The sequence below is a fragment of the Rutilus rutilus genome (genome assembly GCF_951802725.1).
Source record: "Rutilus rutilus genome assembly, chromosome: 7".
Taxonomy (NCBI): Eukaryota; Metazoa; Chordata; class Actinopteri; order Cypriniformes; family Leuciscidae; genus Rutilus; species Rutilus rutilus.
The window spans coordinates 12,687,669-12,705,068 of NC_140221.1; the positions used below are offsets into that span (position 1 = coordinate 12,687,669).

The 17,400-nt window shown below is 42.7% G+C and overlaps 1 protein-coding gene across 2 annotated transcripts in view; it reads left to right on the forward strand.

The window, feature by feature from the left end:
- Positions 1–17,400, forward strand: part of LOC311294160 (integrin alpha-X-like) — a 190,903-nt gene that overhangs the window by 34,811 nt on the left and 138,692 nt on the right. For both annotated transcript variants that reach the window (XM_084414877.1, XM_084414876.1), the window contains exons 7-9: positions 7,702–7,847; positions 7,938–8,091; positions 8,602–8,734. In XM_084414877.1, the coding sequence (XP_084271003.1) occupies positions 7,702–7,847; positions 7,938–8,091; positions 8,602–8,734 (433 nt within the window). The remainder of the gene's footprint in view (positions 1–7,701; positions 7,848–7,937; positions 8,092–8,601; positions 8,735–17,400) is intronic.

The following is a 17,400-nucleotide window of genomic DNA, read 5'->3' on the forward strand; positions in this document are numbered from 1 at the left end:
AGCACATTTGGGGGGTTTATGGCCAGGCATAACTTTGAATCTGAATGTAGTGTTTACATGAACGCTAAACAAGTGATCGGTTGATGTGCATTTTAACATTACTAAGAAAATTCCCGCTCCTCCGTGAGAGATATGAGACCGGTGCGTCTTACAGGTGCCGCTCATCAGTAATCAAGCCACCGGCCTCGCACCGTTCTCCCACGGCCCTCAGTCTCGTCCTGCTCGCCACAGTAAACATAATGAATTGGTTGTTTCCTCCGTGGTGCTTTTAGACCAGGACAGGAGTATGGCGGCTTAGAAGCCTTATTATATATGTAGATATCCCTGTATGTGGTATGCAGCAGGCTGGTCCTCTCCGCTCACGTTCGTAAGGTTTTACTACTTCGACCTGGGCGTGTCCCCAGGTTCTCAGGTGCTCTTGTCTTAGTTGTGCAGTATTCACACAGACAGGCTCTGGTTCGTATGGTGTTTTTGGTATTCTCATTTCCAGAGCGTCATTGACACAAGAATGTCTCAGATTACGACTGTAACCCTAGTTCCCTGACATTCCTTTGCCATACTTCCTACATCCCTGTGACTTGCTTCTGCCCTTTTCGAAGCTAGCACAGTTCTATACCGGATGTGCTTTATCCTTTCCTGGTCGTGACGTCACCCGCCCGTGACGCCCACTCTCGCCATTGGACTAGTTGACACAAGTGCTTCAGACGCAATCACGCAGGAGCGTTCCCAAAGCGTCATTGACACATCGTCTCGTTCCCTTATCAGGGAACTAGGGTTACAGTCGTAACCTGAGACGTTTTTTTGTCATTTTTGCAGATCTGTGTGGACAGGGATCATTTTGATTACATTGTCATCTGTACAGAGAAAAAAAAACTGTTTTTCAGCACATCGTTGTCGTGTAAACGTACCCTTAGTTAATTTATCCCTTACCCTTCTGTTGGGTCCCAATCACAGTAGTCTGGTACCTAAAGGGAAGGGTGGAGCTAGACCAAAGCATTGATTGGTTGACACGAGAATCGTCATTTGCGCATGCTTTTTCGGCTGTGTTTTTCCTTGCAGTCTGAAGCCTTTGCCCAAACAAAGCTTGTCTTCTTCTTGTGACAAACAGCCACATGCTGAGAAACAAGAGCAAGATCTGCTGTATGTCCTCAATTGACACTTTCTTCTTCGCGCGAGAATGATTTCAAGTAAGGGTTACTATCAAGTAAGGGTCCTGTTGGCGGTGGAAACGAAAGCTAGATCAGGGTTTACCGTCCCGAATCGGCTATCATGTCGATGAGGCCTCCACAGGGGAGAGTCTAGTTGACACAATCTCTGCTGGCACTTCAGGGCTGCATTGTGGTAGTGTCTAGGCACAGGTCCTTCATCTGATCTGGATACAGCCCGGATCTGGAAGACTACGATTACGTCGGGATAAACAGAGAGACTAATATTAGCGTAGATGCCATTCTTCTTATGATGTAATGAATACATCGGGTGTGATAGGGTGTGAATTTATGCAGCCTAACAATCATTTTACATTATTTGAAATATAGATTCCAAACATAAGAAAAAGTGGTCACCTTCATTTATATAGTGCTTTTGACAAAATGGATTGTATCAAAGCAGCTTTACAGTGATAATAGGACCTCAAAATAATTACATAAGGCAAGTAAACAGTCAGCAATACAATATGAACAAAGATACTAATTACAATAAAAACGGAAAAATAAATACAATAGAACGAAAATACAAATTGAATAACTAGTGTTTTAAGTTTCAAGAAAGCCACCTGTGGAACCGTGTCTCTTTTGCTGCTTAAAGGGTTAGTTCACCCAAAAATGAAAATTCTGTCAGTAATTACTCACCCTCATGTTGTTCCAACCCCGTAAGACCTTCGTTCATCTTCGGAACACAAATTAAGATATTTTTGATGAAATCTGAGAGCTGGCTCACTCCTCCATAGACTTCTAGGTGACCGAAACTTGCTGGCCCAGAAAATGTATTAAAGAGATCTTTAATATAGTCCAAGTGACTACAGTGGCTCAATCTTAAGTATATCAAGCGACGAGAATACTTTTTGTGCGCAAAAAAACAACAAAAATAACGACTTTATTCCACTATTCATTTCCTTCTATCAAGTTCACGTTTATTGTCATTGTCATTCACAAGGAACAGCAACGAAATTATGTTGGAGCATACAACATCAGTACATGGTATATTTAAAGTGCACTAACACCAGTGCAAAAATACCCCCTGTGTAAACATGCACATCAAAGTATATTTGTTAAGACACAGAACCAGTGACATTCACTCTTAGTAGCAGCAAAAGGCTAACAGAACAACTTAATAGGCATTCAAAACAGAGAGTATGGTCAGAGTTGGATATAGATGTAGTTAATGCAACAATGCAAAGTCCAGTTCACAGTTATTACAGAAAAGGGTATGGTTTACTGTCCATGGGAGGGGGGAGGAGAGGGGGAAAGGGCATCATTAAGCAGCCTCACTGCATATGGGTACAGGCTGTTAGCCAGTCTGGCTTTACTGGCACCAATGGACCTGTACCTTTTCCCTGAGGGCAGCAGGTGGAACAGGTGATGGGCCGGGTGATGCCGGTCCCGCAGGATATTGTGCACTCTCTTCAGGCAGCGGGTATCATAGATGGTGCTAATCTCTGGTAGAGTGGTCCCAATGATTTTACCCGCTGTTTTTACCACTCGTTGGAGTGCCTGCTGATGGGCTTTAGTGCAGCTGGAATACCACACTAAGAAACCATATGTCAAAACACTGCTGATGGCACAGTTGTAAAAGTTGACCATCAGCTGTATTGGAATCCTGACACTCCTCAATTGCCTCAGATAGTAGAGGCGTTGCTGGGCCTTCCCTATCACTGAGGTGATGTTGGTTCCCCAGGACAGGTCCTCTGTCACAGATACTCCCAAGAATTTGAAATGTGACACCCTCTCTACCACCTCGTTTCCAATAGAGAGAGGAGAATGATTGTGTCTGCTTTTACGGAAGTCCACAATGATCTCTTTGGTCTTTTTTATGTTCAAGAACAAGTTATTAATGACACACCATGACGCTAGATGTTGCACTTCAGTCCGGTAATCCGCCTCGTTGTTGTTGATGAGTCTGAGCACTGTTGTGTCGTCGGCAAATTTAACAATGAGATTGGAACAAAGAGAAGCAGAGCAGTCATGTGTGAAGAGAGTGTAGAGCAAGGGGCTAAGCACACACCCTTGGGGAGCCCCGGTGTTGATTGAAAGGGTGGAGGACAAGTGCTTGCCTACTCTAACACTCTGTGTTCGATTTGTCAAAAAGTCCACAATCCAATTGCACAGCGAGTTGTTAAAGTCAAGGTGGTGCATTTTGGCTCGGAGTTTAAACGGCCGGATTGTATTAAAGGCAGAGCTAAAGTCGACAAAGAGCAGCCTTGCGTAGGTGTTCTTGTGCTCGAGATGTTTCAATAGCGTGTGGAGCACAATGGCGATGGCGTCCTCAGTCGACCGGTTCCGTCTGTACGCAAATTGGTGTGGATCAAGTGATGGTGGTATTGCGCTTTTAATGTGAGTGGTGACCAGCCTCTCAAAGCACTTGGCAGGAATGGAGGTGAGTGCCACCGGTCTATAGTCATTTAGATTAGTGGCATTTGACTGCTTAGGGACTGGGACTATTGTGGCTGCCTTAAAGCAGGCAGGGACCCATGAAGTGGACAGCGATGTGTTGTAGATGGCGGTAAAAACGTCAGTTAGCTCCGCAGCACAGTCTCTCAGCACTCGGCCCAGCACACCGTCCGGTCCGGCTGCTTTCCTGATGTTAATGCCGCAGAGGACCCGTCTTACCTCATGAGTGCTCAGGACTGGTGCAGGATCAGTGGCAGGGAGGGGGGGCAGCACAGGGTCTGTGTTGTCCCTATCATAGCGCGCATAAAAGAGATTGAAATCCTCAGCCAAGGTGGAAACAGCTGAGGAAGATGTTGATTTGCTCTTATAGTCCGTGATGGCCCTGATGCCCTCCCATACCTGCCTGGAGTTTGCAGAGTTATTAAAACAGGCTTCAATACGCCTCCGGTGTTGTTGTTTGGCAGTATTGACTCCTTTCCTTAGTGCAGCCCTGGCTCTGCTGTATACATCAGGGTCCCTAGAACCCAGCGCTCTGTCCCTAGCTCGGATCAGATGTTCAACACCATGTGTCATCCAAGGTTTCCTGTTGAGATACACACGGAAATGTTTCCAAGACGTAACATTATCCACACAGAAGTTAATGTAACTCAGGACAGTGGTGGTATATTCATCCAACGATTCACGAGTATCCGTGCCCTGCCCCTTGAACACATCCCAATCTGTGTGGTGGAAACAGTCCTGTAACATAGGGATGGCGTCCTCTGGCCACATTCTCACGGTTTTGGTTGTAATCCCAGCGCTCTTGATCTTGGGTGTATACCGTGGGTGTAGCAGCAAGGAGAGATGGTCTGACAGACCCAGGTGAGGGTAAGCCTGGGCCCTGTATGCTTCTGCTACATTAGTATACACCTGGTCCAGCGTTTTATCTCCCCTAGTAGCACATTTCACATTGCGATGGAATTTATGAAGAACAGTTTTTAAGTCAGCATGGTTAAAATCCCCAGCGGCAACAAAAACACTGTCCGGGTGTGCTACCAAGCTGTTATTAATGCTGTTGTAAACCTGTGCAAGCGCTAGCTTAGCATTAGCGTCCGGTGGAATGTAAACAGCACAGATGTAAACAGCAGTGAATTCCCTCGGGAGATAAAACGGCCTGCACTTCAGTAGCATAAGTTCCACCTCCGGGCTGCACAATCTATTCACGATAGTAACATTTGTGCACCAAAAGTTGTTAATGTATATGCAAAGTCCCCCGCCGATCTTCTTACCAGAATTGGCGGTCCTGTCGGCTCGGTAAGTGGTACGTCCCGCTAGCTCGATAGCAGCGTCCGGAGTGGTGCTGTTCAGCCAGGTTTCGGTAAAAATCATGCAGCAACAGTTGTAAATAATCCTCTTTGCTGCTATATGTAACCGGATCTCATCCATCTTGCTGCGGATCGACCGGGCGTTTGAGAGAAATATTGTAGGAAGCGGTGGTTTGAACGGATTAGCCTTTAGCCTAGCCCATACGCCAGCCCGTTTACCTCTCTTCCGCCGCCGCTCACTGCGCCTCCTTCGCCGGCCTGCTCCTGCGGGGGGCCCGGTAGATGGTCTGGTGATCTCAAGAGGAATGAGGTACTCGGTTAACAGGTAGTGTACTCCAGTACTCAAGTGCAAGAGTTCAGAGCGGCTGTACTGAAGTGCCGCTATACTGAAAATGTGCGACGTGATACACAGTACCACCAAAAAACTAAAAAAACCATGCCCGTTGTGAGTGCTCCTGGCCGCTGCGACTGTGCGCGCCGCCATCGCCACATCAGCCAGTAGTGTACTAGGTTAACTTCGCCACCTGTGGAACCGTGTCTCTTTTGCTGCTTAAAGGGTTAGTTCACCCAAAAATGAAAATTCTGTCAGTAATTACTCACCCTCATGTTGTTCCAACCCCGTAAGACCTTCGTTCATCTTCGGAACACAAATTAAGATATTTTTGATGAAATCTGAGAGCTGGCTCACTCCTCCATAGACTTCTAGGTGACCGAAACTTGCTGGCCCAGAAAATGTATTAAAGAGATCGTTAATATAGTCCAAGTGACTACAGTGGCTCAATCTTAAGTATATCAAGCGACGAGAATACTTTTTGTGCGCAAAAAAACAACAAAAATAACGACTTTATTCCACTATTCATTTCCTTCTATCTGGGCCTCGAGTTAGTTTACGTAGTGTTTTTGCGCAGCGCGTCTGTGTTACACGTCACCACGTAGGCTCACTATTGGCCGACGCTGGTCATGTGTGTGATGCGTGCTGCTACGATTTTCAGGAGTGATGATATTACTGCGCCGAGTCGAAGTGCTCCCAAGTGCTATTCCGCCATACATTATAGTTATCCTTTTTACCCGACGAGAGAGGTATGTATCAACTCGTCTTAGTTAAGGGAATAACATAGTTTAAAGGGGTGGTTGATTGCTATTTCACTTTTTTCATTTTAAATACTGTGTAATGTTGCTGTTGGTGCATGAACAGTATCTGCAAAGTTGCTGCGCTGAAAGTTCAACGTAAGCGGAGATATTGTCTTTTAAAAATCAGGAAGTTTAATGCCTACAAAAACGACTCGAATGGGACTACAACGAGATACTTCCCGGGTTTTATATGTAACTAACCCATACATTTACATCAACCCTCCCTCCGGAACATGTTCTGCTGTCGAAGAGGAGGAGTTATAGTGGAGAGCTGTAGCTGTCAGGTCTTCTGTGTTCAGGCTTCCTACAGACGCTGTAGTTCGTCAACAATGGTTAAAATTTAAGTTTGATTATGTTCCTGACAATTACAATCGTAGTTTAGCTCTCTGTGCTGCGCATTTTACGGAAGACAGCTTCCAGAATCTACACGAGTTCAATGTCGGATTCAACAAGAAACTATTACTCCAACATGAAGCAGTTACAGCTATAAAACCAGAGGCAGCAGTTGTTGGGCCACAACCTGCAAGTAAGATTTAATCATTTTAAATGTATTTGCCTGTATAATTTAAGACGTAATGTTTTAGTTTTATCAAGGATGTAAAAAAATGACAGCGCTGGCTTTAGTATATGACAGATGCGTACAAACATTTTGGATCCGAATTTGTAATATGTACAAATTTTGTAAAAGTATTTTCCATGTATACTTTATGACGTAATTTTTTTATTTGATCAAGAACGCAAACCAATGCCAAAGCTGTTTGGTTATAGTAGCTAGTTAGTTCGATGTTATTTTGTGTGTATAAGAAATGTGTACAAACTTCAAAAAATTATCGCAACAGCAAACTTCAGCTGCTGTTATCATGTAAGAAAACGACAAACTGAGTAAACTACCGGTAAGTTTTGTGAATAGTTAAACGGTTGTTCATTCTATCAATAAAACAATATCTTTAAAAAACGGTATTACTCAGTCATGTATTCAGTTATATTAAATGTTTAATCAGGGGGAAACCGTATCTCAAAAGCTAACAAACAGTAGCATTTTCAAGTAACAGCGTATGGAAATTCTTTGAGAAAATAATAATAATAAAAAAAATTTACCATTCAGAAACGTTTAGTAAGAGCCGTGTTTGCGGAGGTTCTGCTTGACTCTCTTTATCACCGCTCTCTGGGTCTGATTCTGGCTCAAACTGATGAGGCAATATTGACACCATTACATTTGACCGGGTCCGGAGCACATGTAACTGTCGCCAGTAAAGGTAATAATGGGCGTGAAGATTCCGGACGCAGTTTAGCCAATTACAACACACCGGCCGAACTAACCAATCTGAGCTCATTGCCTCTTTCTGAGGGAGTGGTTTCATAGACTCAGGAAGTCAACCGGTCGTTCAAATGACAGAGGAGGAAGCGGCTTACAATAAAGGTGAAATTTATGAAAAATAAGGCGTTTTTTAACAAACGAAACACGAAGACATGTTATATTGCAGCCCATAAACACAATCAAGCAAAGAAAAAAGGCAGTAAACCACCCCTTTAATATGAAAAAACGGTGGAGTGTTCCTTTAAGTCATGTAGTTTGAATAAAAATATTTAATGACAAAAAATTCCAGCCTTTATTTTTTATATTACTATGGTGTCATATTCATATTGTTTCTGTGTCTCAGGTGGCAGTGGCCAAGTTCTCCACCAGAGTGTCAGCTGTCTTTCATTTTGAGAACTTTGCAGTGAATCGAGACCCTGACCAACTAATGAAAGATGTGACCCAGGCACAGGGAGATACATACACACCTTCTGCAATATGTTTTGTACTGTGAGTGTTGCCATAATTGTAATATACATGGGTTCTGCTATGATATGAAGCCAAACAGTTGCTGTTTATTGCTCTCTCATTCCCCCTTAGTGAAGAGATGTTTTCTGAGAAGGTGGGAATGCGAAGCAACTCTCAGAAGTTATTGCTGGTGATCACTGATGGAAAATCAAATGACCCCAAAGAGGAATTTAAGAATGTAATCCTGAAAGCCAATGAACGAGACATCACACGATTTGCCATTGGGGTAAACATGAATCATGAAATAAAGTTAAAGGAATATTCTAGGTTAAATAAAGTTTAAACTCTATTGTGCGGTTAGCACAGTTAGCACAGAACTCCTCTATTGGACGACAGGACGACTTTCCACGACAGGACCTTTTGAGAAATAACATTAAATCGGTTCTCTCAATTTTCCATGATGAGAAGTTTTAATATTACCAGTAAAAATTCAGTAAATTATCATTATGATGAATTATTTTAATGGAAGATATGGTGTATTTTCCGGAAAATCAATCTGGCCATTTTACAGTAATTTACAGTATTGACTGTGTAAATGCTATTGAAAAAATATTTATTCAGTTTATTTATAAAGCACATTTCAACTTTGGTTACCAAAGTGCTGTACATAAAATAGACAAAGTAAAATAAGAACGAGACAGGTAAAAATTATTAAAAGCATGACAGAAGATCATTATATTCCATAAATGCTGGGTATCTTATTTTTAATTAATAAAATACTTTTGTTTTTTGACAGGTTGGTAAGGAGTATTCTTATCCTGAGCTGGAGGTGATCGCTTCGTCTCCTCAGTTTGTGTTTGAGACTGAGAGTTTCAGTGCTCTCACTACGATACTAAACCAGCTAAGGGAAAAAATATTCTCCATTGAAGGTACTGGGCAACAGTAGAGAACTTACATCTAAATAAGTCTCAATAAAGGATATCCTAAACGCTTTCTCTCTTGTTGAGAATTAGGTATGACTGTATTTGTGCTGGAACAGGTGAATTTGTATCTGCACTGGTGTTTTGGCAAGAATGTCTCGATTACATATGGTAACCCTCGTTCCCTGAGGGAGGGAACGACGAAGTACGTCGTGACCGACTGATAGGAATCTCGCTAGAGAGGCCAATCTACTTCGAGTGAAACTAAAATGAGCCAATGCATATTTGCGGCCAATCATTTGCATCAGCTGTTCAGCCACGCAGCGCAGGTACAGTATATAATGAGCAGAAGGTGCGATTGCACTTCAGTTTTTTGCTGAGGAGCCGAGCCGGTGAGCTGGCTGCCCCGGTGGGTCGCAGCAGATGTGGCGAAGGGACGTATGTCTCCGTTCCCTCCCACGTACGTCGTGACCGACTGATAGGAATCCCTATCAAAGCGCCACAGCTGCTGCACCCCATCCAGCGCCCTGAGCAAGCCTCTACACCTTCTTGCCTGGAAGGATGATAGGAGAGGGCTTACACAGAGTGTATCTGTCACTGTTGTTCCGCGATAACCCAAGGAGACCGTGCACCTAGAGCGCCGAGCAAGAGCTGGGTTGCCGTGACAACCCGCACTGCAGCCCGCCAGCTCGACGGCACACGACACGCTGAGGAGCGAGAGACCCGTCAGGTTTTGCCCGGCTGAAGCTCTCTCTGATCTCCTCGGTCTCCCAGAGTGTCGAGCAGACCTGCAGCTATGCTTTTACACACAAGCAGCGGCTGGCCAACAACAGAGGGGACTCAAGCTTTCCGAAGAAAGAAGAGTTGACCGGCATGCCGACGTGGTGATATCCCCTTGCGAAAACATGAACCACCCTCGAAAACAGTCTCACATGTTTCCCAGGCATGTAAGATAATGTTCGTGGCCGTCAGTGAGGACAGGAAACAACCGCAACCAGAAATACTGCTGCTCATAATATACCCGCGCTGCGTGGCTGAACAGCTGATGCAAATGATTGCACGCCAATATGCATTGGCTCGTTTTAGTTTCACTCGAAGTAGATTGGCCTCTCTTGCAAGATTCCTATCAGTCGGTCACGACATACGTGGAGAGTGACCGACCGATAAGGGAACACACAAGACTCAGTTGAACCAGAGTTTCGAGTTTACTGTTGATTCAGTTTTGAGTGGTAACAGTGAGTGGCTGAAAATAGCAGACAATACCAAATATATTAGAGATACAGTTAAATAAATAACATTCACATAGGCAGTAAACCTCGTTGAGAGGTGCGCACATGACGTTAGATATGATGGACGGCATTATAATGTGTTAATACAGACAGAAACGGTGGATATAAGAAACTGCACATAACTCAAATATATACACAAATGTAAACAAATAACAATTTAAATCACCACCCAGAGATATTACTCCACAGCAAAAAAAAAAAAAAACAGTGTTAAATGAACTCTCCTCAGAGTTTGTTTGAGTCCACCCTCTAGACTAGAGTGTTCAAATTAAGTCAAGTGAAGTCACCTTCATTTATATAGCGCTTCTAACAATATGGACTTTCAAAGCAGCTTTACAGTGATAATAGGAAATTAAAGTAACAGAGATTGTTTTGGCTTTACAGCAGCTCTAGAATAAAGTCATTGTCCAGCTAAAGTTAGTTTTGATCAATTCACTTCTGTTGCAAAGATCATTAGTTATCAACTTAGGGGCCGCTTACACGACACCGTTCTAACAGGAAAAAAAAAAATATATATATATATATATTTTTTTTTTTTTTTTTTTTTGATCTCTGCACAATCTTTAAAAACGCAAACCTGTGAAAACGCTGACGGCGTGCACATGTGCACATGGCGTATTACATGTTTAGTCTATAGGTATGCGCGTTTGAATATATATGTGTGCAGGCGTGTACTCTTTCTTTACAAATTGACCTAAACAAATTACTTGTCTGGCCTTAAAAAATTATAATACAGAATTATTAATCGCTTCCGAGTAGCCATGTGAACCGGAACTATTTTGACAACGTTTTATCGGTCCTTCATTAGGTCTAGATACGGCCTGGATCCGGCGGACTCCGGTTAACCTCGGGATAAACAGAGAGACTAATATTAGCGTAGACGCAATTCTTCTTATGATGTAACGAGTACATCAGGATTTATGGGGAGTGTTCCCGGTTCCGGCTGACCTAATGTATGCAGCCTAACATTGAATTATAGAAGTTTATAATGTGTTATGTGTTATGTGTATGGTAGGTCAAAGAGATGTGTTTTTAGTCTAGATTGGAACTGACAGAGTGTGTCTGCTTCCCGGACAATGTTAGGAAGACTGTTCCAGAGTTTTGGTGCTAAATAGAAAAAGGATCTACCGCCAGCAGTCAATTTTGATAGTCTAGGTATTATCAACTGGCCGGAATTTTGAGATCGCAATAGACATGAAGGACTATAATGCGTTAAGAGTTCGCTCAAGTACTAAGGAGCTAAACCATTTAGTTCTTTGTAAGTAATCAGCAATATTTTAAAATTTATACGATGTTTAATAGGGAGCCAATGCAGTGTTGATAGAATCGGGCTAATATGGTCATATTTCCCGTTTCTAGTAAGAACTCTAGCTGCTGCGTTTTGGATTGGCTGTAGTTTATTTATTGTGGAGCGCTGGTCCTTCGCATGGACGACCAGCCGTTTCCTTCGGGGCTGCCGCTGACGATCAGATGTCAATCGCAGCATCGGAGGGGGAGCTACAGTCTTCTGGGGATGAAGACTCAGCTGCGCTGCCTCGACTGCGGCTGCGCTGTGCTGTAATCTCGGGCCGCCGAAAAGTTCTTGGCTGCCCAGAAGCAGACGGAGGCGATTCGACACTTCCTGCCCCGGCGGACTGCTGCTGCCTCCACCCGTCCGCCGGCTGCAGATCCTCCACCTGCTCGTCGCCGAGGCCGTCCTCCTGTGGCATCCTCCGCTCTCGCTGGGCCACAGCAGCAGCCTTCACCGAGGCCACAGCATGGAGCCAGCCGCAGGAAGTCGGCCCAGCCCGTCCAGCCCGCTGCCAAACCAGGAGGCAAGGGGAGGTGCAAACGACCCTGCTCTTCGGGAGATGGTGACCGCACCACTCCCTCCCCTGGAAGAGAGCCGGGCGTTGAATCTTTTGTTTCCTTTTCTTTCTATTCCCAAAACCTCATTAAAAGTGCAGTTTCTAACAGGGTCCCAAGAGCCACTCGGCTATGGGATTAATTTCGCCTGGTGTCCCCCCAAGTTCAGGGGTGTCCACTTCACCTCAGTCGTGAAGGAGGCTGCCCCCATCTTGAGAGCGGAGATCACAGTCCTACTGGTAAAGGACGCGATAGAGCCGGTCCCTCCAGCCGATATGAAGACTGGCTTCTACAGCCCGTACTTCATTGTAACCAAGAAATGTGGTGGCTTCACAGGCTGCTGTTCAAGATGAAAACGCAGAAGCACATCTTCAGGTGCATTCGTCCCCCAAGATTGGTTTGCAGCTATCGAGCTGAAGGACATGTACTTTAATGTTGTAGCAAATTAGCTCTATGAAATATTAATAATCAATAATAACTGGTTATAATTGATTATGAATATTTGGATCAGTTAATATAATTAACTTAATGTCGTAAATTAATATTACAATCAGTTAACCTGTTTGTCCCATGAACACTCAGGATTAATTAAACTCTAAGGAATGTACATTTCCGGGGCATGGGAAATGTCTTTCTTAATTTACAGTACTACTAAGAGCAGTAGCAAAAATCTATATGATTAGTGACTCCAGTTATGAGCTGGAGACACGGACAACTTTACGTGTGACATGAACAAGATTTTATTAACTAGTCTAAACACTTAAACTACTCTAACATACACATACATGCATACAGTTTACCAAGGGAAAGAGAGCTGAAGCAGAATACAGGAAGGCAAGAAATTATAGCATTGTTTGAAATTCAGCAGATCAACAGCCTTGAGCAAACCATCAGTTTAGTTCTAATACGCCCTTCTTTAAAAGGGGTATGGATACTTAATGTATCAAATAATGAGACTAAGTTTGATACTTGCATGTCTCGCCCATTTGAATTAAACTGTCCTGATGCAATTTGTTGAGGCTCCAGTTGATCTTTGCTGATGTGGTCTTGATGAGAGAGAACCAGTGGTTTCCAGAGTATCTTTGGTGAATGTAAAGACAAGGCCGCAGCCTGGCACAAGCTTGGTGGGTCCTTAGAAACTTCTAGTTCAGCATCTTCTTCACATCAGCATTCCAGTACAGGAGTAAGAGAGAGATAGCTAAAAGCTGATCTTGGGTTTTTAAAGTGTGAAGAAGTAACACCTTCTGGAGGTGCAAGAGCCAATGAGAGGATTTTCCTTTGTAGGGAAATTCTTTTACGACCATTGTCTTTGAACATGTAATCTGATTGGATGTTTAACACAAGAATCTTTAAGATGCTTATAATACTAATGCGTCACAAAGTTAGCAAAATGTTATGCAGATTTACAAATCGGAGACGAAGATTGGATTTTTTAGAGATCAAACATGCCACACATATGATTTTGGTTAACCATAATATGCGAAGTCTGAAACATTAACCCAATAGAGTTTATAAGAATACAAAAGCCACACCACATAAAAGAAAATCATGAGGTGGGAAAATTAGATACATGTTTACACATTTCTCAAGTGGTTATATATAGAATATATAGGATTACAGGGTTTATTTCTCCTCCTCTGCCAGAATTTAAGTGAGATTCACAGCTCTCTGGACATTCCTTTGGATCGTAAAGCTCTTATCAGTTTCAGTGTGTGTCCTGTAACAAGACACCGCGTCCTGCCAGTGTGTTAGCTTCATAACACACGGATGCCTCTGCCACTGGCTGGGGTCCACGTACAATGGGCATGTAGCTTCAGGACTGTGGATGAGGCCTCAACTGCATTGGCACATCAACTGCCTCGTGTTAGTAACAGTACGTCTTGCGCTGGGCCGCTTCAAATCGCCGCTACGAGGCAAGCATGGCGATCAGATGTCCGTAGGGACAGCACTGGGTGGCCTATCAACCACCAGGGTGGCCTACTCTCATGTTATCCTGAGACCACAGCCTGGATATGTGCCCAAGGTTCCTACCACTCTGTCTGGTTTGCACTCTGCGCCTATACGTAGACAGAACACATAGCCTCAGGACCTCAGACCAGGCTCAGACTCAGTCTTTCCCTTTGGCAGAGTCTGCTCTGCCGTCACTGACCGGTGTTGTCTCCCCCTACTCAGGCTGGAGCCACCCCAGTGACACTCCATATGTTGTACTGCCCTGTCGGCCGGTCCATATGTGTAACTCCCACATGATACCTCCCTACGGGCAGGATGTGGGCTCTGCAGCGTTCCTCTCCTCTGGTAGGGCACGCTTCCCCATTGTTATCCAAGAGTCTGGCCGTATGGGTCATGCGGAACAGCAGTGTGAACTCTCTCTGCGTGAGTCATCTTTCAAATTCTGTCCATTTTATCATGAAATTCAAACAATAAATGCTGTTTTGACGCTCTTAAATGTGACGTGACAGATCGCTGTTGCGCCTCAGTTCAAGCAGCAGCGTGAGTCTTTTTTACTAAGCTTATTTACCGTTAATTATATATTTATATATGTATGTTTGTGTAACTGAGTTGTATACAAACATTTCAGGTTTTATTTGAGTGTATTTATTTGAGTGTAAATATTATATCTGGAAATAAATAGCAGTTGAATATAATAGCTCTGTAGTTAATTTTAACCTCTAATATTATAGTGTACCAAATGAGAGGGTTCTCTTTATAGTTTGCAGCATTATTTGGGAGAGATTTTTTTTGCCACAAGAAAAACCAAACTATCTGCATCGGCCAATATCATTCTGAATAATCGACTATCGGTATCGGCTGAGACATTTCATATCGGTGCATGTCTATAAATATTTAAATATTAATAGAAATTAAATATTTCATTTTGGTGATCAAAGGTGAGTTTTAAGGGATAAAATTGACTACAGGGAGACTTTAACAAATATGCTATACATATTGGTACTTTATAGAATTAATCAGTCTGAGGGGGCTAACATAGGTTATCCTTAACCTTAATCTCGGCAGCTCTGATATGGCCATCAGAACCTGGGAAGGTCTTCACAACTTTGCATGCCAACCAAAATGCTTGTAATAGTTGTGGATCAATGAGAATTACCACGTTTCCATGGTAGAAATGCCACTGGCACCTGTGTGCCACTTGTTGTGGGTCTGTTGTGTAGGCAGTTAGTGATGGATGAAGAACTGATCGGCCAGAACTTGACTCTGCCTCCACCTCCATTGACGCATAAGCTTTGTAGCAGGATAAACTACTAGGGGTAGTGAGCTGCCCCATAAGCAGATAATTTGGTGTAACAGGGTCAAGGTCAGCTACATTACTTCAATGAGGACTGTCTGGAGAACTTCCTCTGTTACAACGTGGGAGCTGACTGTGGTGCCAAGAGCGTTTTTCACCGACCCAATCACTTATTCCCAGACACCTCCAAAGTGTGGGGCTCCAGTAACTAAATGTTGCTGGATCTGAGTGAATGATGCAATGGCATCTTGAAACTCTCCACATAGAGTTGGTAGTCAACAAGATTATTGCCGCGCGTGCCGTGATGGCTTTAAAATGAACCAGTCGCATTTCAAAGTCGATCGCGGAATGACCGCCAGGTGGTGCAAAATGACATTTTGCAAAATAGCAGCAATTACTGCATTTTGAAATGTAAGTGTGGGGCTAATGTCAATTAACATTAAGGATGAAATACTACAACTACGGTAATTTCCAAATAAGCCTACAACAACAAACTATTGACATTTGCTGTGCAATAATGAAACAAACAAAAATTTGGTAGAATTGAAACTGCATGTTATAAAGTAGTAATTTTATTATTAAATAAATAAATAAAATTTGGTTAATGTAAAACAAACGATCATATAGTCTACATAGTATACATATAGACTTTTTTTTTGTATGAACAGTGAACTATTATATATCTCTGTTTATTTTTTTTTAAAAACAGCACAAGAATAGAACTATTCTTTTCTATTCTTTGTTCAGAATAGAACAAAGTTTAAGAACAGAAAAATAGAATCAAAAGTTAAATATAGAGATGACAACAATATAAAAGCAGTTCTGTTTTAAAAAAGAAAAGAACAAACTTAATGGGGTTCCACAGAAAGAGTTTTTAAAAACATGGTTGTAAGCGATTTGCCGGGGGGACGGTCTAAATATCCCTGCTTTTGTTTCCCACCCCCCAACAGTAATCAATGCTACTTCACCGATAGACCACATAAAATTTATAACCTAAAGATTTGCAACACACGTTTAAACAACAAACACTAAAATCAGAACCAGCGCTTCTGCTCCTGTAATGAGAGATAGCCTAACATTTCAGTTACGATCTGGCTTTAATGCATGCATGGCTTTCCAAAATGTCACAAAGCGTTTTGAGATTGTTTTGAATAAAATATTGAAGTTTATAATTGTGTTTTTTGGCACACCAGGCCGAGTGGCGCTACGCATTATTCTAAAATCGGGTTTTATTCTGGCATTGAATTAGCGTTCAACGATTTGGATTTATTTACACTAGGGTTGTGCCGATAGACCAAATTGTCCATCGCGATGGCTGACAGACATCACGATGTTGAGCCGGCATCGCGATACCCCCCCATGTTTCCATGGTGATGCGTCATGCTTGGCACCTGATTCACCACAGCCAAAATAGCGCTGTATTACAGATGTAGCGCTTTTATTTCTAAATATGAACAATTTCATATTGTCAACTCTTCTGATTATTCTTTTCACTCCTCTATCAGAAATCTTGCGAGGAGCACTGGTCGAGGCAAATTTATGGTGAAATTATTGTCTTTCCACTTCCATATTATGGCCCCAAAAGTGCTCACTGGACCATTCAGAAGCTTAGAATGGCGCCTATAACCAATGCCATCCTTATGTTTTGCAACAATTAGGTTGTGAAGGTCTTGAGACAGCTCTTTGCTTTTACCCATCATGAGATGTGTCTTGTGTGACACCTTGGCAATGAGACCTTTTTGTAGGCCATCATTTGGGACTGAACCAGCTGTTTGCTTTTTAATTACTGTAAGTTTTCAGCAGTTGTCTTGGCTTTCCATGCCTTTTTGCACATCCCTTTCTTCATGTGTTCAATACTTTTTCCCTGTGTCATTTCACATTATTACACATAACTTAATTTCTGAACTTATTTTTGTTTGTTTCTTTGTATGTATGGCTTACTTGGGTTGTTACCAACATCTGGTGAAAATTTCATGTCAATAGCACCTTTGGAAATATATTTACTGAGAAAAATGATGACGTGTTCAATACTTATTTCCCCCGCTGTACATTAAAGTAAGAGGCCGGTGAACAGGGAGAAGAATATAGTAAACTTTATAGTTACTTATAGGCATTATCTAAACATGAATTGTTGATGAAACGCATTCATGCCAACTAGAAACGAATGCGAGTGAGCAGCAGATACAGATCGCTTTTATTTTAAGGTGAATTCAACAAGGCATTCTGTTTCTTTTAGGCAACAAAGGCTAAATAATTTGTTACAGTTGTTTTTTGTAATTGGTGTGGATGACACGCAG